This window comes from Ctenopharyngodon idella, chromosome 2, assembly GCF_019924925.1.
Source record: "Ctenopharyngodon idella isolate HZGC_01 chromosome 2, HZGC01, whole genome shotgun sequence".
Lineage (NCBI taxonomy): Eukaryota > Metazoa > Chordata > Actinopteri > Cypriniformes > Xenocyprididae > Ctenopharyngodon > Ctenopharyngodon idella.
In genome coordinates this window covers 26,539,612-26,561,951 of record NC_067221.1, presented here as the reverse complement: position 1 = coordinate 26,561,951, position 22,340 = coordinate 26,539,612, and the positions used below count along the sequence as shown (strand labels likewise).

The window sequence follows — 22,340 nt, the reverse complement described above, 5'->3', positions numbered from 1 at the left end:
ATAGCACTAAGTTCTCTCTTCAATGCACAAACGAAATGATTTAGTTATTGTATTTATTGCAATGCAACAGGACATGTATACATTTTTTCTATGCGCAACATAATGAGTTTATTATTGCATACAATGAAACAATTAGTTCTTGTATTTATTGCAGAGCAACAGCATATGTGATTTGTTTTCTCTTCAATGCACAAAGGAAAGAGTTCGTTCTTGTATGCAGTGCAGTGCAACACTTACTGAATAGTAATTGCTATATTTCTAGCAAAAGAGTGCTCAATCTTGAACTTTCTATAGAGACTCATTGACTCCTAATGTTACATAAGACAGACAGTAGTCCATATTTGACCTTAAGAACATATATATGGCCCAAAAGCTCTTGATCTTGAACTTTCTATACATATTCATTGACTCCTCTGATTTTTGTTTGTCAGCCATACAGAATATTAGACCTACTTTTTTGTTTTTTGGTCCCAAGACTCCTCGATCATGAATTTTGTATACAAAATACTGAACATATTACTGACAAATTAGTCCTCAATCATGAACTTTTTATACAAACTCATTGACTCCTTCTAATAATAAAATCAGCCATAGAGTATTGCATATTTGACCTAATTGTACATATTCTTGGCCAAAGAGTATTCGAATTTCAACTTTTTATATATACTTACAGACACCTTATGTCACATCAGCCATATAGAAGTGTATAGTTGACCTACTGAACATATTCCTGAGCCATGAGTACTCGATACTGAACTTTCAATACAGACTCGTTGACTCATTCTGATGTTACTTCAGCCATATGTCAACCAATTTTTGACCTACTGAACAAATTTCTGGCGAAGTAGTCCTTGATAATAAACTTTTTATATAAACTCAGAGTCCTTCTGATGATACATCAGCCATAGAGTATTGCATATTGGACCCAATGGACATATTCCTGGCCAATAAGCCCTCGATAATGTACTTTCTATACATACTTATTGACTCCATCTAATGTTACTTCACCCATACTACAGAAGTCCATATTAGATGTAGTGATTTTGGATTCGCCTCACATGAGGGCGCCACAAATGTAGTTATTTATGGTCTTAAATATTAATATTAATATTTTGTATTAATATTAATATTGAGTCAGATGATTCCTTCCAATATTTCGGGGCACCAGTCAGGATTCTCACCTTGACAATAAAGAACAATCATGAAAGATTGTTGTTTGAATTATAATTTTATAAATTGGAGGAAGTTTATCATCTGACCAATCTGAAGGATTTAGTGAGATTAGGGCGAGCTTGTAAAGCCTCTGATTATCAACACAAAAATGACAGTTTGCAATAAAATGAATTTATTAACAAAAAGATATACAAGAGTAAAACATCACACTCACTAAATACTACGAAGGAAAATGACTAAACTACTAAGAAAATTGAATCAATAATCAAACAGAAACTACAAACTACAACACAAATGGATGTTAACAAAACTGAATGCCAAGTAGATGAGTAACGGATTGGACGAAGCAATGAATGGGTAATTATCAGTCTATGAGGGAGTCAATTGTGGTCTTTCTGGATGCTGGTATTAAAAATAGTAAATAAGCATTTACTATGAATACAGATAACGTGTCTAATGTATCTATCTGTGTACGCTGACCCTAGATAAACAGTCTCTACACAAATAGCAATCTCATTTAGCAACAACCTAATGCCAAGGCCTTTGGGAAAAGGTTTGGTTAGCTCATATTTACGTTTCACTTGGTCGGGTGATCAGTCCGGGAATGGGAAACGTTGTCCACTGGTATCCTTCCGTGTGCAGTGGGAGACTGGATTGCTTTCCAACAGCTGCACTGAGTGCTGGAGGTCTTTGTGTAATCCAGAGAACTGTAGGTCAGATGGTGGTCGGTCCATAGGATCTTCTGTAGGTTGGAGGTACTTGAGTTATGCAGGTCGGGAGTCAAAGTCCTCTGCAGAAGCACTCGGGCTGCTTGAAGATCCGTGCGGTGAAAGGTTTACTCGCAAGAGTCTCACCTTGGTCGTGCTGTTGTTCTTCCCTCGTCAGGTCAGAAACTCAGAACGAGGGTTTGTTCAATTGGGGAAGCTTTTATTCCTTCCTGTTGGGGAGGGGATTACAAATCCCCACCTTTCCTGATGTGGTGATGTGATTGGGTCACAGCATTCCAGGTGTCCGTCCCTTAACACGCCCACCTTTCATCCTGTGAAACTTGTTGTATTGTCCCAAAATACACAGTTAAATAAAACAATGTCTTTAGGACCTTGGAAATGCTTTATTTCTTTTTCAAACCTTTCTCAAAGTCCTTGTGGCAGTGTTCTGAACTCGTAGAGTCCAAACTTGATGTGAATTGGTTGAGGTATCACACTTCTGTCTCAGTGGGTGCAGTTGCATTGGCTTTTATTCCAGGTGTGGTTTCCACTGTGTATGCACAGTTTCCTGGATGAGTAAAAGGATGTATAGGACATGTTCCTTAGAGTATTCCTGTCCATTTTTGGTGATTTCAAGCCAATATGTTTAGAAAATGTCTTTCTTTCTGAGCATTTCTTTGTTCTTGCTGTGCTCTAGCCAGAACCAGTTTGGCAGCCCTAGGAGTCCATGGTCATTCACACCTTGAACTCAGGCATGGATGGTCTGAGGTGAACAAAGGCAACTCGTGATGAGATTAGCCTATCATCAATGGGCCGTTGATGTCATCTTTCCTGTCCTCCACCTTTGGCAGTTCTGATTACAATAGTCATTTAGTTGAGGGCATTGAGGGGTCCTATCAGACTCTTTTGTTTCAATGAAAAGTGGGACAAAATAATGTCTGTTGTGAAGCTCTGGTTCCATCACATCTGTTGTTCACTACATAGACCAACTGAACATACTTCTGGCAAATTAGTCCCCGATCATGAATTTTCTACATACTCATTGACTTTATCTGATGTTACATAAGACAGACAGTAGTCCATATTTGACCTAACGAACATGTTTATGGCCCAAAAGCTCTTGATCTTGAACTTTCTATACATATTCATTGACTCCTTCTGATTTTTGTTTTTCAGCCATACAGAAGTCCATGTTAGACCTACTTAATTTTTTTTGGTCCCAAGACTCCTCAATCATGAATTTTGTATACAAAATACTGAACATATTTCTGACAAATTAGTCCTCAATCATGAACTTTATACAAACTAATTAACTCCTAATGATAAAATCAGCCATAGAGTATTGCATATTTGACCTAATTGTACATATTCTTGGCCAAAGAGTACTCGAATTTGAACTTTTTATATTTACTTACTGACACCTTATGTCACATCAGCCATATAGAAGTGCATGTTTGACCTACTGAACATATTCCTGACCCATGAGTACTCGATACTGAACTTTCTATACAGACTCATTGACTGCTCATTGTCTGTTGTTACTTCAGCCATATGTCAACCGATTTTTGACCTACTGAACAAATTTCTGGCTAATTAGTCCTCGATGATGAAATTGCTGTACAGACTCAATGACTCCATTCTGACGTAAGATAAGCAAGAAATACATATCTGGCTGACTGAACATATTTCTGGCCAAAGTGTATTCGATATTGACGTTTTTATATATTACTCAATGACTACTTCTGACGTTACATCAGACAGACAGTAGTCCATATTTGACCTAATGAACATATTACTGACCCAAGAGTACTCGATCTGGAACTTTCTATACATACTCATTGACTTTTGATTTTATTTCAGCCATACAGAAGTACATATTAAAACTGATTATTTAAAATTATATAAAATATATAATAACATTATATAAAACTGAAAATTTTTTTCTGTCCCAACAGTCCTTGATCATGAACTTGATCATACTTCTCCCATACAGAAGTCAACATTATGTAACCTAGGTTACTATAGCCCATGTCAAACCTATAAAAAAAGAGAAATTTAAAATGCACATGTAAACAATTTTTTTAAATTTATTTTAAATTAAAACAATTTTAATTTATGTTTAAAAAATTAAATATTGTTGAAGAAATGTAGAAAATGTCACAAATTGAAAAAATAATTAAACAATTAGGAATAGCTCCGCCCTTAGGGTGTTGCGTCATCTCTAGCGCTGAGTAGAGGTGAACAGTCTCTCATCACTAATGGATCATACTGGAAACTCAACAATTCATTGTTGCTGTATGATGAGGTAAAAAGAGATTGATATGCCAATTTTGGGGTAAAGCCAACAAGGAGAATTCTTTTTGTTCAAATTGGGAACTTCTGAAATTTGAGGTCTCTAGATATTTAAGAAAATTTGGAAGTCGTTTAGCCAAATACAAAAAAACTGAAGAAACCAACATTGTTGAAATTACAAAATTAGCAAATAAGTGTCCAGACAGTTTATTAGATGAAGAAAAATTATTATTATCAGATCTGCAAATTAAACTAGATGAACTCTATAGAAGGAAAGCTGAAGGTGCATTTGTTCGATCAAGGAGACGGTCGCTCGAAGAAGGCGAGCAAAATTCACAATACTTCTTTAATTTAGAGAGGCACCATATTAATAATAACATTAGTAAATTAAATGTGAATGGGGTTGTAACAAAGGACCATAAACTAATTTCTAGTTATTGCTGTGAATTTTATAAGAAAATATATACCTCTAATTACTCCCCAACTATATCTGATGCTTTCTTGAGTTCTATAGAGGTGAAAACTATTGACAAAAACGAAAGTGAACTTTGTGATATGCCTATTTCTGCTGAGGAAGTGATCAAGGCGATTAATCATCTGAAAAATAATAAATCGCCAGGTACGGACGGTTTGACCGGAGAATTTTATAAGCTATTGGCTGACGATTTGGCCCCATTTTAACTGTTTAATGAAAGTATTAATAATCAGTGCCTTCCTCCCACCTTAACTCAAGGGTTAATCACACTAATTCCCAAACCAAAAAAAGATTTATTTTTTCTTGATAATTATGTCTATTATGAATAGAGAATTAGTTATAATGCAATTAGCAGATGATGCCACCCTTTTTCTCCGAAATGAAAACCAAATCCCCATTGCAATTAATGTTATAGAAGAGTTTTCTAAAGCATCTGGTGTCTACTTAAATGTAAAGAAGTGTGAACTTATGGCAGTTAAAGAATGTTCCGTGGCATCTTATTGTAACATTCCAGTCAAAACAGAAGTCAAATACCTAGGAATTATAGTAAGTAAGAATCAACAGAAGAGAAGTTTATTAAATTTTAATCCTATTATTAAAAATACTCAAAAGAAGTTAAACCAATGGCTTTCAAGAGATTTATCATTAAGAAGAAGAGTTTTGATTTCCAAAGCAGAAGGTATATCTCGACTAACTTATACAGCTATGGCTCTTCACGTTGATAATAAAATATCAAAGGAGATTGATAAGATGCTCTTTAATTTTGTTTGGAGAAATAGAATACATTATATAAGGAAAACTATTTTAATGAACTCATATGAAAATGGTGGCCTCAACTTCCTAGACTTTACTACACTAAACAATACATTTAAAGTCAACTGGATTAGACAACTTGTTAAATATCCAACCTCTATTTGGAATATGATTCCCTTTAATGTTTTATCCAGCCTGGGCGGCATACATTTCTTTCTTGCTTGTAACTTTGATATCAACAAAATACCGGTGAAGCTTTCTGCATTTCATCGTCAAGCTTTTCTTGCATGGAATTTGATTTTCAAACACAACTTCTCACCGCACCATTACATTATTTGGAATAATAAGGACATTTTATATAAACAAAAATCTGTTTTCTTCGAAAAATGGTTTCACAATAATATTGTTTTAGTAGATCAGCTATTTAACTCTGAGGGCCTTCTTATTACATATGAGGAATTCATAAAAAAAAAAAGAATATTCCCATAACACCAAAGGAATTTTCAACTGTTTTTGGTGCAGTTTCTTCTAAAATATGCATGTTGTATAAACAACAAAAAAGAGTTAATTATCAGCAACTTCCATGCCTCTCACCAAATCATTGTTGGAAATGTTGATGGAAATTTTATTTTACAGTGGAAAGATGTTCTTTTAGGCATTATTGTAAACTCCAAAGATAAACAGACTTGCACTTATTTTATTAATTTTTTTATTTTAATGGCCAAATTTCATATCCATGAATGTAAATTTTCAGGTAAAAAAAACATATTTTATAGCATTTAAAAATGAAGTGAAATATTATATTGAGTCTATATTACTCTCGAAGAAACAAGCTATTAGAATTTTGCAAGCATGTACACTTTTTAATGTATTCCTATAATTTTTCTATTTTTTATATATCCCTCCTAGCATTTCAGATTTTTGTATTGTTGTTGTAACTGTATGGATTGTTTTTCTCTGTTCAATAAATTAAAAAAAAAAAAAAAAAACAGTCTCTCGTCACAGAGTGAAGCGAAATGGCCGCTTGAGCGGTGATGCATGTCAATCGCAGTTCTAAAGTCAAGAAAGTAAGTGAGAAATACTAGATTAATTATTGAAATGCATAGTTTGAAACATTGTTAACAGGAAAATGTTATTTAAATAGTTCCAATTGCGTTTTTATTGACTAAGGATTAAGTGAGAAGTTGAGCGGATTCTTCTGATGAAAACTGCATAGAGCAGATTTCCTTGATACATCGAGATTATTTCTGATCGTTGTTGATTTATCCTTGGTAAGTGAGTTCATAAATCACCATATTTGGTTATGATTTGTGCATTTTCCAGTCTTTTGTGAAGTCAAGTGTTCTTAAATGATACTGTGATGTATGTTTTTTGAGAAAAATGTTGAGAAATGAGTTCATATGTTAACTTATCACCTAAATTAGCTGTTGATTTACTGTTTAAAAGTGTTTATGTCCGTTTTCTAACTTTATGAGTGTGACATAGCTCACGTGGAGTTTTTGCTAACCATGGGGCCCATGTGCTATGAGCTAATCAAGTGCACATATGTCACTCTAAGACATTATTCATCATTAATATAGTTATATTTCTGTTAAGAAATGTGATAAAAGAAAGAAATAAGTGTTGAAATGTGTATTGATGCATTTAAAGCATTTATTGGCTGAAAATGATCATTTGAAATGTTAATGCTGTTAAATGGGAATTAATTGTGATATTTCTGCCTTGTCTTTTGCAAGGTTGTTTTTTTTTTTTTTTCCTTTCTTCTCCCTTTTTCTCTATCTTGTTGTTTCCGGTCCTTCTACATCTCTTTGAAATTGAACGAGGAGTTTCTTGGAGTTCTGAGTTAGAACTGTTCTGCCATCAACGAGGAGTGCTCAACATTGGTGGAAACTGGCGGGCCAACCTTTTTTTTTTCCCGAGCTTGGACAACATTTCATGTTTCTTTGAAGTGGTAGGATCACACGTATTCTGTGAACAAGAACTATTTTCCTTTTTTTTTTCTCCCCCCTTTTTCATTTTTTTTTCATCTTGGAGTTGCATATCTGCGTTCTTTAACTGAACGCTGAAACAGGAGTACAAAGGACATTGAACTGAGCTAAACTCCTGTTTAATTTGCTTGAGTCATTTCCATCAAAGACAAGTAATTGAAAGGAACTCTGATTTGGTGTGTCATCAGACATTTTACATCAGACAATTGTCCCTATTGCTGTTATTTTTGTTTTTTCCACTTTTTATTGAAATTGTTTTGAAAAAAGAAAACGCAAAGGTTGAGTTACATAATTGTAATTTGGGTTGAGTGTGAACTGGTTATACCATTTATAAGGGGAAAAAGAAAAGGTTGTTTAAAGGTATATAGCTAACCAAACCAAGCTAGAAATTAAACTGAGTAAATTAGGAGTACTAAAGCTAATTAAAGAATAACAGACTAATTAAATAACTAAACAACTATTATAATATAATATAAAATAATGTATATAAATATTATATAAATAACTACAGAATTAAGTAACACACAAAGAGTCATTATATGAGTTAAAATAGCTTTATTTTCAAGAGTTTATCAAAAAGGGTTCTTTTGTGAATTGTATTGCTGTTGTTTTTTTTTTTTGTTTTTTTTTTGTCATGTCATTTTGGGGTTTTTCCTCTTGTTGGTTTTTTCCCCCAACGAAACAAATTAATACAAGAAATACAAAAGAAAAATACTTACTTTTTCAATTATAATTCTGTCTCCTGTCATTATTTCCCTTGTCTTGCTGCAATGCTGGCTCAAGAGCGAATGTAGACTTCTGATCTGGTCCAAGGTATTAGAAAGTGGTTTATGCATATTGTAGGTCACAAGAGTACTCAGTCTTGAACTTTCTATACATATACATTAATTCACTCTGATGTTACTTCAGCCATATATGAACCCATTTGACTAACTAAACAAATTTCTGGCAAATTAGTCCTCAATCATGAACTTTCTATACATACTCAATCTAATGTTATTTCACCCATACAGAATTCCATATTAGACCAACTGAACATATTTCTGGCAAATTAGTCCCTTTCATGTATTTTCTAAACATACTTATTGACTTTCTGATGTTACATAAGACAGACAGTAATCCATATTTGACCTAAAGAACGTATTTATGGCCCAAAAGCTCTTGAACTTTCTATACATATTCATTAACTCCTTCTGATTTTTGTTTTTCAGCCATACAGAAGTCCATATTAGACCTACTTAATTTTTTTTTTGGTCCCAAGACTCCTCGATCATGAATTTTGAATACAAAATACTGAACGTATTTCTGACAAATTAGTCCTCGATGATGAAATTTCTGTACAGACTCAATGACTCCTTTCTGATGTAAAATAAGCCATACATACATATCTGGCCGACCGAACATATTTCTGGCCAAAGTGTATTCGATATTGAAGTTTTTATATATTACTCAATGACTCCTTCTGATGTTACATCAGACAGACAGTAGTCCATATTTGACCTAATGAACATATTACTGACCCAAGAGTACTCGATCTTGAACTTTCTATACATACTCGTTGACTTTTGATTTTATTTCAGCCATACAGAAGTACATATTAAAACTGATTAATTTTTTTCTGTCCCAATAGTCAGTGATCATGAACTTTATATACATGCCACAATCTGATGTTTCTTCAGCCATAGAATATTATATATGTGATCTACTGAACATATTTCTGGCCAAAGAGTACTCGATATTGAACTTTTTATATATACTCATTGACGCTTTCTGATATTACATCAGCTATACAGAAGTCCATATTTGACCTACCGAACATATAACTTACCCAAGTGTACTCGAATCAACATTTTCAGGTCACAATGTAATTGTAAAGTTGTCTTACTGCAAAGACATAAGTCACATGAACAAATGAAGTGGTAAACCTTGTAAATGTTATAATATTGATTTTATCAAGTCTAAATATGCATTATAAAACAATATTAGTATGACAAAATGACTACTTTAACCAGCAGGTGGCAGCAAAGGACCAGTCATTGGCTCACTTTCATTTTAAAAATGGTCTGTTTTTGGTTTTGTACATTTTCCATGTTAACTCCATTAAACATGATTACACACACACACACACACATTTTGTTGTAGATATTTGAAATACATGATAGGTAAGAAAATGCTTAGTGCAAGTCTCGTCTTTCTAACATTAGAATAATTAAAGCTGCAAGCAGCATTTACTGGGGTTCAAGTATTTAAGGCCTCTAAGCATATAAAAAGTTATTATATTTTATTAAGCAATTATGTAAACACTTAGATCATAGATGGAAAAGACCATTTACAGCCAATACAGGCAATTCAGTAAGGAAAAACATGGTTTTTAAAGGTTTTTTGACAGTTATAGCGCCATCTATTGCCCATTTTTTTTGGGTGTCCTCAGAGCGTCCATACATATGTGTGCCAATTTTTTTGAAAATATCTCATTTCATTTTGAAGTTATAGATACTTATATAGATGAGAGCATAAAAAATGACCCAAGAACATGTTTGATTGGATTTTTTTGCCACTTCCTTTCAATATTTTAACATTTGGGCTCTTACTTAATCAGCTTAGGTTTCGTGTTTCCTACGCTGGTTTCGTCTCGATTGGACTAACGGTTTCGAAGATATTCACAAAAGTTTTTAAGCGCTAAATTACAGCGTTGCACAAACCATAAGCCGAAATGTGACAAGTTTGGTATCGTTGGATCCAGCAAGGTTTCAGGAGTCTACGCGTGTGATTCCCATGAAAATAAGTCGACCACACCCAAAGTTATACGCATTTTCATCCAAAACCATTAAAAACATATGTTTTTAACAGTTATAGCGCCACCTATGGTCCGATCTACACAAAAATTGACATGCCTGTTTAGAGTCATATGCTGCATGTGCTCATCAATTTTTGTGAAGTTCTGAGTTTTCCTTTAGGCTTTATAGGCTTTTGGGTATAATTAGCCAAGCCCACTTTCTAAATGACCCTGTTACAGCGACCCAAAGGGTAAAGTTCAACTTTTTTTGATAATTATTGATCTAGAGAGTCCAGAGAATTGTCCTGCACTGGTTTCGTTCCGATCAGGCGAAAAACCTAGGACTAGTTCGCAAAAGTAGGTTTTTCACATATTTGCGAATAATTAATGAACAATTTGATTGACAGCATTGGTTCTTGTGGCAAAGTTGTTCAGAATGAGGAGATCTATCAAATGATATGCATATTGTGAAACACCACATGATTACAGAGGCGTAAAACTCGTTAGCGCCAACTAGTGGCAGATTTCTTTCAAAATTCTTACAGACCTCTAGGACCATGAGTCGAACATGCCCACCGAGTTTCGTTCCGATTGGCCTCCGTTAACCTTGTCTAATAGGTCCTCAAACTTCATTGGCCGATGGCGGCCATGTTTTTTGAGATACGCCAATGTCCTCATAGATTATCATGCCCCCTCCGACCAAGACACTGCATGCCAAATTTCAAGTCAATTGGACTAACGGTCAGGTGGTTATAGCCGTTTTCAAGATTTTTTTAAGATATAGCACCACCTAGTGTCCAGTCGACAGGATTTTTTTTATCATGACCAAACATTTAGCCCCTACACATCTGTACTGAGTTTGGTGCAAATATCTCATTTAGTTTTTTTATGCCTCTTTGCGACTGTGAATCAAAATTTCAACTTTTTTTGATAATTATTGATATTCAGACTCCAGAGAACATTTCTGCACTGTTTTGGTTCCGATCAGGCGAAAAACCTAGGACTAGTTCGCAAAAGTAGTTTTTTGACAAAATTCAAAATGGCGGAAAAATTTGCATACCGGAGATGAAATTGGTTTCAAGTCTCAAGTTTTGTTCAACATGGACTCAGCTTTCCAATGATATAAGAGACTTGAGTCTGGGACAAACGGTCTAGGAGTTATGAGCCATTTCGTGCATTTGATCGCTGTAGCGCCACCTATTGACCGATTTTGGTGATTCCAGGTATCTGAGTAGCGAGCAAGACTACTATCATTTGACAAAGTTTCAAGTCTCTAGGCCTTACGGTTTGGGCTGCCCGATCAGTTTTAGTGAAGAAGAAATAAAATAATAATAATAATTAAAGCTGCAAGCAGCATTTACCGGGGTTCAAGCATTTAAGGCCTTTAATAAACACATATGCGTAAAAAAATATTAAGCTTTATTTAGCAAGCATGTCACCACTTAAATCACAGATGAACAGCTAAGATATATGCTAAACCAAAAACAGAAAGAAAAGGTTTAAACAATAATACGCATGCTTACACATACACACACACCACTTACTGGTTCACTTTCATTCTGTGTCAAAACAGTGTCTGTTTTGTGTTTAAAGTACATTTTCCATGTTCACTCCATTAATTAAACATGCTTACACACACACATTTTGTTGCAGATAAGGATATTTGAAATCAATAATGAGGTAAGAAAATGGTTATTCCAGGTTTCCACTTTAAAAATCATCATTTTCAGGTCTCAATGTCATTGTAATGTTATATTATTGCAAAAACATATGTCAGATGAACAAATGAAGTGGTAAACCTTGACAAAATGTGATTTGTAATGATATTATAAGAATTTATATAGTTTAAAAGGGGTATTAAATGACAAAACCTTGAAAAAAAACCTTGAAACCTTGATCTATTAGTGGCCTTCTACTGCCATCTGGTGGCAAATGACAAATTCAGGAAATTGCCATTACAAACATAAGAACATTGTCATTCAACACATTTTTAACTGTTAGAGGTAGCTATTGTCCCGATCTCCATGAAATTGCTTGTTTAGAGTCATGTCACACGTGCTTGCTCATTTTCAGAAAGATCTGAGCATTCCTTGAAGAGATATAGGCTTTCAGGGACACTTGGTCAAAGCCACATTTTGAAATGACCCTTTTATATCCGCTAATGGAAAAGTTTAACTTTTTTTGACCATTATTAAACAACAGAGTCCAGAGAATTGTACTGCATTGGTTTTATTCAGATTGAGCAAAAAACCTATGACTAGTATGCAAAAGTAGGTTTTTAAAATATTCTTGAATAAAGGATTTGATTGACAAAATATATGATGGGTAACGAAATGTTTACTGAAGGTCTTCTTAAAGTTTCACATTACTCATGCTGTGGCACAATTGTCATTAATACTTCAACAGAAATTAAGTGACGAATTTTGACAAAATGTGATTGTAATCATTATAATAGTGATTTTATCAAGTCTAAATATGCATTATAGAACAATATTAATATGACAAAAAGACTACTTTAACCAGCAGGTGGCAGCAAAGGACTTTCATTTTAAAAATGGTCTGTTTTTTGTTTAAATTACATTTTCCATGTTAAACATGCTTACACACACACACACACATTTTGTTGTAGATATTTGAAATACATGATAGGTAAGAAAATGCTCAGTGCAAGTCTTCTCTTTCTAACACCATTTCTGGTTTCATATTGAATGAATGAAAATGAATGGGAATTTGGTTTTTCGCTTATATCTCGGGAACAGGATGTCAAAAAATTCTGAAACTCAGAGGGTAGATAGTGTTTAACGAGCCCTGTGAAACGAGACCATCGCGGGGGTAGTGAGTGGTGGGGGTCGGGAGTTACGCCTGATCAAATGCATATCTTTTTGTGCTTATATCTCAAGAACGCCCAGGCCGCTAATGGCACCAAACTTGAATCGAATCTAGTCGGGAATAAGGCCTTTCCAACGAGCCCTTCCCCAAGGTCCTTGGAGGTTGGGCTCGGGAGTTACGGCCGCTTAAATTCGGGGGTCCCGCGAACTAGTGATCCGCGAGGGGGCGTCCCCGAGGCCCGCGACTGATGTTGCCGCTCAAGGGCTAGGAGGGGACCTTGCCATCCGAGTTTGAGCTCGCGGGGACTTTCGGTTCCTGAGTTATAGGCAAAAATGTACCGGGATTGTGACGTCATTGGCGGCCGCCATTTTAAATGGCGCCCGGTTGTTTTTGGGTAATATCTCGGCGAAAATTCATCAAAAATGCCTGAAATTCATAGTGTGGACAGAGTTCATCTAGACGGTTTGAATGAGCCTGGTGCTGCCTGGATTGGTGGAGATTTCATTTATAATCATAAGAACCCCAGCAAACACAAAACGTATTTACAACTTTTTACAACGTTATATTTTGGTTGCAATTAGGTAATGTTGTAGTACAACGTTTTAAAAACGTATTTTAAAATAAAAAAAATAATGTAACCAAAATAAAAACGTTGTGAAAATACCAAGCTGGTATGTTTTCTTTAAGTAGTCAAAAAAACGTTAATATCACGTTTGTCTACTACGAAAACGAAACTATACCAAATTGCAACTTTTGGGAGACGTTTTATTCAGGTGTTAAAATAAGCCGGCATTTCAACGTTGATTCACCGGTGAATCAACGTCGGGTACCATGGTTGAATCAACGTTGGATTACCTTTCGGTTTTGCAAATTGGATCAATGTTAATATTGTGACGTTGTTTCATCGTTGAAATTACGACGTTGTTTCACCGTTGATATTGCGTCGTGCTTTCACCGTCTTATGGTTGAATTAATGTTGGATTACCTTTCGATTTTGCAAATTGGATCAACGTTGAAAATGCGACGTTGTTTCACCCTCTTACCTTCAACATGGATGAATACACTATTTTACATTAAATTACAATCTAGTTTGCGTTTGTACTAACATGACAATACTAAATAATTACTGTACATGTACTAATACTAAAAATACTGTATAAAACAAATAAACATCTCAACTTTGCAATGTTTAGAGGTAATATTAAAAACCTGTAGCATACAATATGAAAATGAAAGGGTTATTCTTCTACAATTACAGCACAAACCTTAAATCAAGGCTTTTCTAGCTCAAAATGATGCAGAAGTAAAATCTGTATTATGTACCCACATTCATGTGTACTATACCTTCAACTAGATTTAAAAAAAAAAAAAAAAAAAAAACTCTTTACAAGCACAAATTCTTAAATATTTTAATTATTTTTTTATTTTATTTTGAGAACATCATATGCAGTGTCTGACAGTATTTTGTAAGACCAATAGACCTCAGTCTGTCTAGAGAGGGATTGCACTTCATAAGAAAACTGTACATTTTAAAGATAAATCAAAAAATGCAGTATTCATCTTCCTACAAAGATGGTTGATGCTGTGGACCAGGGACCTTGACTTGCGTTGACTGTGGTGGTTGTGAATGTGATGACTGGCGAAGGATGTCGAAGAGGGAGGGTACCGATATTTCTGACCTGGAACTGCCTTTTGTGCAGTGGAGGTGCGTGGAACAGTTTGAGAATGGACACGGGCCGGGAGCCTGCAACAGAACCGTGTTGGTGGAAAAGGGGTATCGGAGCATGTGACTGCCTGCCTGAGTTTTGTTAATAGCTGGAGACAGCATCAGATTTGACAGAGGCAGCCACCTAGTAATTCACTATGCAGGAAAAATAAACCCTGCCTTAAATTAAATACATTTAATATTTAAGGAGAAAAGCCTTGTTCAGTGCTTGGACACATAGTGTAGTTGTGGTTTGGGTGATCCAAGACAGTCGTAGCTCAAGGTCCTTTCTGATGCCGTCCCCTCCACTCTCTTCACTTGTCCACTGTCTTTACTGCTGTGTATATTAAAAACAAACATACATCACAACATATTATCATTTTAATACTTACACTTTACAGTTCATTCAGTTGCATCTACCAATGCAGGTTTATATTGTTTCCTCTGGGGGCTCCATATATTACTAATCATATGGAGAAACATTACACAACAGAATCCTATCTATACTTTGTATTAAGTAAACTAATTAAAATCAACCTAAGTACATTTATATTCAATTAAGTAATCGAAAATCACAAAATGTTAATAAATCAATTAGAAAAAGAAGTGACAGTGACAGACAACAATCTCTTACCAAATTGCCAGTAATCAGACAGATGTTTGGTGAATCTACAAAAAGGAAAGAAATGGTTCACTGAAAAGTCCTTAAAATCAGGAATTTAATTTTTACTATAGACCTTTTCATATTTTCGGGTTTCTCAGAAGCGGAAGTCGTTATATTTGGGTAAAAGTCTATGGTGGTGAATGAGGGAATAAATTAAATATATTTTTTGTGTTCCAGTTTTCTCAAATAGCAAAAGAAAAACTAAACAGTGTTTTCACAACTTTCAAAAAGATGAAAAAATAGAGAGAGATTGATAACGGCAGTCAGTAGAGAGAAAGATGTCAACTTTACCGTCACTCCCATAGCTGCTACAGGAAATCGTATTGGCTATAAGTGAAATACACTAGAAAGTCTTTCAACAAACAAAGGTGGATCTTTAATTTCTTTATAATGTAAATGTATGTTTCAGAATGGGGCATTTGTATGATTTGTACATATAAATAACCTAGTCTGTCTAACTGCATCACTATATACAGACATTACAGGTCAAACCATTCTGATGTTCTTTTTATCTAAATAAACAACATATTATATGACTCTTAAAGGGTTAGTGCACCCAAAAATGAAATTTCTGTCATTAATTACTCACCCTCATGTCATTCCAAACCCATAAGACATTAAGTAAGTTCATATAATAAGTTCATCTACAGAACACAAATGAAGATATTTTTGCAGGCCCAGAAAGATAGTAAAGACATTGTTAAAATAGCCCATGTGACTACAGTGGTTCAACCTTAATGTTATAAAGCGACCACAATACTTTTTGTGTGCAAAAAATAAAGCTGTTTTTTTTTCTGCACACAAAAAGTATTCTCATCGCTTCATAACATTAAGGTTGAACCCCTGTAGTCACGTAGACTATTTTAACGAAGTCTTTACTACCTTTCTGGGCCATAAATAGGTAATAACGTTGCAGTCTATGGAGTGTTAGAAAGCGCTCAGATTTCATCAAAAATTTCTTCATTTGTGTTCCGAAGATGAACGAAGGTCTTATGAGTTTGGAACAACATGAGAGTGAGTAATTAATGACAAATTTCATTTTTGGGTGAAACTAACCCTTTAAGATACACGGCATAAAAAAAATCAGTGGTATATTTCATATACCTCAACGGAATTGAGGTCATTTGTTTTATTTGTTCTTATTTTATTACTGAGTGTTTACTTGTCTTTTTTGTAAATTCAATTCAGTTTGAAATCAAGCTTTCTTGTGCTGCATGTGAGCTATTGCAACAAAGTTACCCTATTGTAAAGACAGAAATACAGAGTGAGCAAATATTTAAGTGAGAATGGTAATTGTAATTGAGCTATGTTTAAATATGTAAACAAAAGCCTATATTAAAATCTGTTCATCATATATAGCGGACGTGTCTCTTCAGAAGACTTGAATTAAACCGCTCCATTCAAATTGATTATTATACTATAATTCATGCACTTCATAAATAAGGTGAAAGTGCTTTATTGAAAGTAGCAATTTTCTACTTAGATCTATGATTTGATTGAATATTGTTTGGTAATTCATTAAATATCGCCGGCTAAAAAGTAATTAGTAATTTGTAATTTGAGTAGTTTTTGAGAAGAGTAATTTGTACTTTTACTCAAGTACTTTTTGACACCAGTACTCTTGTAATTGAGTATTATTTCAGCAATGTAAAAGTACTTGTACTTAAGTACAAATTTTCAGTCCTCTTTCTACCACTGAAAGTCTCTAACGATAGACATTTTATTTCATGGTAACGATATATAACGTTATATCGCCCGGCCCTAAGCAATAATAAATGTCCAAGCTTATTGATACTGCAAGGTTTCAGCAACTTTAACATTAAATGCATTAAATGTTTACTATCAACCATTAACAATTTGCCAGCAAAACCTTTACAAAACTATTATAGCATCTCATCTACACAAAGATGCGATTAAAAGCCCAAACTTTCATTAAATAAGAGCTCAAAATACAGAGTTAGTTAGCCAGCCGCTTCTGAAAACGGTTGAGATGCTAACTTTTTCGAAGACACTAAATAATTTCTTTGAAGTAAATATTCAACAGAAGTGTATCAATTACACGTCAGAAAGGAATCAGGAACAGTTATATATATTATTTGTGTGATTTTATGGACTAAACTTACCTAAAATCAGTGAAAACAACAGCGAGACGGAGTCTTGCTGCTTGACGTTTCCCCGTTTCCATGGTAACTCAGATCCGCTCCAGGTTCTGGCGTTTGCTATCTTGGTAGTCTCGTGTAATCTCGCGATATCTCTTCAGACCGCAAAAAATGAAAATGAGCATAATTTCTATTTCTATTTTCTGAAATATCGACGTACCAACAAACTGAAGTGGCAAAATAGGCCTGAATCGACACATTTTTATTTCATATACATTATTCCTATTATTATTATTATTATTATTATTATTATATATGGTTAAATACTTGTTTTTTTTAAGGTATGGTCTGAGCTTATTTCAGCATTGATTTATAAGTGATTTTCTTAACATATTTCAACCATTTTACATTTAATAATTGTTTCACTGTTGAAACATCAACTGACATTACTTCAACCATATTTCAACGTTGAATTTCGGTCATGTGTTGACTGGGCTTCAACCGTTTAGCATTCAATGTTGTATCAACGTTGTTTCACCGTTGAAACATCAACTGACCTTATTTCAACCACATTTCAACGTTGAAGGTCGGTCATATGCCGGCTGGGGAATACGACGTTTAAAAAACGTCATGACAGTACCAAAATACAACCATGTCAAAACGTCTAAAGTAAACGTAAGTATTCTAAAGCTATTATATTATATTATATTATATTATATTATATTATATTATGCCTATATTATATTACTATAGCCTGATATAAACTGACTTCAAACATTGTTTTACAATCTCAATACAGCTTTCATATTCTCATTCCAGTTTGATAGTAGTCCAACATAGGTCTACTATAGGCCTACAATACGTTATCAAGTTTCAGGACCTTTTTCTGGTAATTGACTCCATCAGTATGTAATGTTTTAACTTTACATGCATATGTAAACACTAGCTGCTTAACTTTTGACATGTTTTAATCGGCGTGCGCGTTTAACATTCGAGTCGCGTGAGCGATCGGATTGGAGTCACCATGGAAACGGGGCGGCAACTCAACCAACTGACAAGTGACAAGCAGGAGCATGGTCTGTCACTGTTATTTTCACTGCTTTCAGGTAAGTTTAGGCCCTAAAATTACACAAATAGTTCATACAACTGTTCCTGACACTTTCATACATGTAATTGACAAGCTTCTGTTGAATATTTTCTTTATAGAAAATGTTTGTTGTCTTTGGAAAAAGATCGTTAGCATCTCAACCGTTAGGCTAACTATAAGATGTAGGCTAACAATTGACTTGAGCTCTTATTTGTGAAAGTTTGGGCTTTTAATCACATATTATGTGTAGATTAGAGGTTTTGATAGTTTTGTAAATGATTTGCTGGCAATTTGTCAATAGATGATTAGAAATATAACTTAAAAGTATGCGGTGTACTGTTAATCGGTGACGTCACTTATATGGAGCCTGAAAATGGGGTGAAACTAACGTTATTTCAAATATTTATATAACGTTATTTTATATTTCATGGTAAATAATGATTAAAATTGCACTGTGATTTCAGGAGCGTCAGATGTATGTATAATTTATATTTATTGCGTCCAAACATAATTAAGTGACATTGTATGAGGAATACTAAATAAGTAAAGCTACAAATGTAAATTCTGGCATCTTAAGACTTTTTTTTACACACACACACTCACACACACACACACATATATATATATATATATATATATATATAATTTATTTATGTTTTGTATATTATTCTTTCTCTTTTCTGCATTTCACCTCTATTCTATTTTTTTTATTTTAATAAACCTGACATTGAATACTACATTTTGTTGGCCCTGTGACAAATTGTTTATGTTCTTAGATTCTTCCATGTTAAAGTTTGATCAAAAGTTTATCAAGTATTCAAAAAATTCATCAAATATTTTTTGAGTCCTCTATGGCCATCTTGTTTAACTCTGCATTGAGGACACTTGGTATACAGTCAGCAATCTACAGCGAGGTCCAACATAATTCAAAATGAGACACAGATGATAATGAAAAAAGTACTGAGCATTGTGAATGTAAGAGCCTCACGTTATATTAATTACTGTTAATTAATATTAATTGTTGATGTTTGAATTGCATTTCAGGGCAGTTTGTGAAGACAAGAGATGCTGTGACAACCTGGACAGAAATCGGTTCCAGATCCACCTTCAACACCAGACTTCTCATATGGATTGCTGTCTACTAGCATATTATTTGTTCGCTTCAGAATTAGGTGCATGCAGACAATTGTTTATAACCTTATTTCTTTCTGGTGTTGTGTCGAATTCTGTGACCCACCAAATCATATGACTATAGGCATTGCATTGACCTAATCTGACCTTTTACTAAACCCAACCCTAATCCTACCCTTTTGATAATTAACCATGGTTTTATATATTTATAGTAAAACCATGTGTTTTTTTTTTTTTTTTTTTTGGGCGTATTGATTACCATTTGTATAATCACACAAATACCATAGTTAAAACTGTTTTTGTAGCAAAACCATGGTTCATTTGTGGTAACCATGGAATTACTACAATGACTATATTTTTTTGCTTTTAATCATGGTAAAACCATGGTTAATTTCCATAACCTACCCTTATAGGTTATAGGGTCACATAATTTAGTGGGTTACAGAATTCGGCATTATAACTGTTTGGATCAGCACTTAAAGAGTTAGTTTACCCAAAAATGAAAATAATATCATTAATTACTCACCCTCGTGTCAGTCTACACCTGTAAGACCTTCATTGATCTTCGGAACACAAATTAAAATATTTTTGCTGAAATCCGATGGCTCAGTGAGGCCTCCATTGCCAGCAAGCTAAAGAATTAGTTCACTTTTTGAATGACAATGTCCTGATAATTTACTCACCCCCATGTCATCCAAGATGTTCATGTCTTTCTTTCTTCGTTAGAAAAGAAATGAAGGTTTTTGATGAAAACATTCCAGGATTTTTCTCCTTATAGTGGACTTCAGTGGACTCCAGATGGTTGAAGGTCAAAATTACAGTTTCAGTGCAGCTTTAAACTATACCAGACGAGGAATAAGGGTCTTATCTAGGGAAACGATCTGTCATTTTTTTAAAAATACAACTCTATATGCTTTATAAACACAAATGATCGCCTTGCGAGTGTTTCCGTGTTCCGTATTCTTCAAAAAGCTTGCTCCTACGCCTTCCCTATTCTACTTACAAAAAAAAAAAAACGGAACTGGCGCTGCGTTCGTTTCCGTAAGTAGAATTGGGAAGGCGTAGGACATACAGAGTAAGCTTTTTGAAGAATACAGAACACAGAAACACTCGAAAGGCGATCATTTGTGTTTATAAAGCATATACAGTTGTATTTTTAAAAAAATGACCGATCGTTTTGCTAGATAAGACCCTTATTTCTCGTCTGGTATCGTTTAAAGCTGCACTGAAACTGTAATTTTGACCTTCAACTGGAGGCCATTGAAGTCCACTATAAGGAGAATAATCCTGGAATGTTTTCATCAAAAACCTTAAGTTCTTTTCGACCGAAGAAAGAAAGACATGAACATCTTGGATGACATGGGGCTAAATAAATTATCAGGAAATTCTGAAGTGAACTAATTCTTTAATTTACACTTTCAGTGCCCAAGGTACTAAAACATGTTTAAAACAGTACAGTGGGTCTACTAATATTAGTATTGGGTCTTAATATTGTAGAACGGCATGAGGGTGAGTAATAATAATGACATAATTTTCATTTTTGGGTTTACTATCTCATTAAGACAGTTCCTAGCTGCCACCTACTGGCACAACAGTGTAACCTGCAATGAAAGTGCTGAAAAATCGAGAAATGCAAACATACATTTTCTCAAAATCAGGTATTTATTGAACAATAATAGCCATTATAAACTTCTTATATATTATATAATATATACTATTTAAGTTCCGATGCCTATATATCTGTAATTTGTGTTGAAAAAAAATCCTTAAAATATAAGCATTAGTTTTAGTGCAAACAAGTAATAAGATTAAAATATTATTATAAAATATAATTATTATAATAATCGCAATAAAATAAATTGTATCTAGTTAAAATTCAATTTACAAATGAAATGTTGTTTTTTTCTTTTGTTATAACATCTGTGCTCTGAAATTTCTTGGAATTTGTTAATGATGCCATATTTAAATTCGCCAGTCATTGCATAATTTTCATGTGTTTTATTTATTTACATATTTAAATTTTTTCATATCATGTTACTTTTTTGTGAATAAATATGAGTGACAAAATTTGTGTGTAGTATAAATTATTAGGCCTACATATATGATAATGTAGGCTTATACAATGGACAACCAGAGGTCCGTGCTACAGGTAAGGTGGTGAAATGTAAAAAACGTGCTGCTGAATATTCAGATTTACAGAAATGTTGTAAACTGACATAATAGCTTATGACGAATTATAAAGAAATATAAAATACACCACTTAATGTATTTATCTTACTATATGTTTTATATATTTGTTTTATATGGTTTTAGTCATTTTATTTGGAAAGAACACTGTAAAGAAAACATTTTGATGGCAGCATGTGAAGTACCAGTTTGGACGTGGTAGGTACGTTTTTAAAACGTTGCAAGGAGACATTCAGACGTGATAAAAACGTTATAAAGACGTTTCAGCAACGTGAAAAAATGTATTTATAACGTAAGAAAAAAACCCGACATCTGTCGTATTAAATACGTCAGATTAAAACGTTATCACGACCTTTTCACAACGTGAAAAAAACGTTTTTGCAACGTTATTGTGTTTGCTGGGACATTGTCATTTTTCATCATTCTAACTTATAATTTCTATAACTGTTGCCCAATCTCCACGAAATTTTTCAT

General features: G+C 34.0%; 1 protein-coding gene and 1 long non-coding RNA gene across 2 annotated transcripts; one reads left to right on the top strand and one right to left on the bottom strand.

Annotated features, from left to right (window-relative positions):
- The first annotated feature begins 208 nt into the window (after window positions 1–208).
- LOC127503617 (uncharacterized) lies at window positions 209–8,206 on the top strand. The gene is made up of 2 exons (XM_051877651.1): window positions 209–6,467; window positions 6,571–8,206. The coding sequence occupies exon 1, from the start codon at window positions 4,960–4,962 to the stop codon at window positions 5,887–5,889; it is 930 nt and encodes a 309-aa protein (XP_051733611.1). The 5' UTR covers window positions 209–4,959; the 3' UTR covers window positions 5,890–6,467; window positions 6,571–8,206.
- A 6,182-nt stretch (window positions 8,207–14,388) lies between these two features.
- LOC127503741 (uncharacterized) lies at window positions 14,389–17,569 on the bottom strand. The gene is made up of 3 exons (XR_007927191.1): window positions 17,486–17,569; window positions 15,333–15,367; window positions 14,389–15,035 (listed from the first exon to the last, which is right to left on the bottom strand). It is a non-coding gene; the product is annotated as an uncharacterized LOC127503741 (long non-coding RNA).
- Between the last annotated feature and the right edge of the window lie 4,771 nt (window positions 17,570–22,340).

Coding starts and splice junctions, on each gene's coding strand:
- LOC127503617 (XM_051877651.1), top strand. CDS start 4,960: ATGTCTATTATGAATAGAGAATTAGTTATAATGCAATTAGCAGATGAT.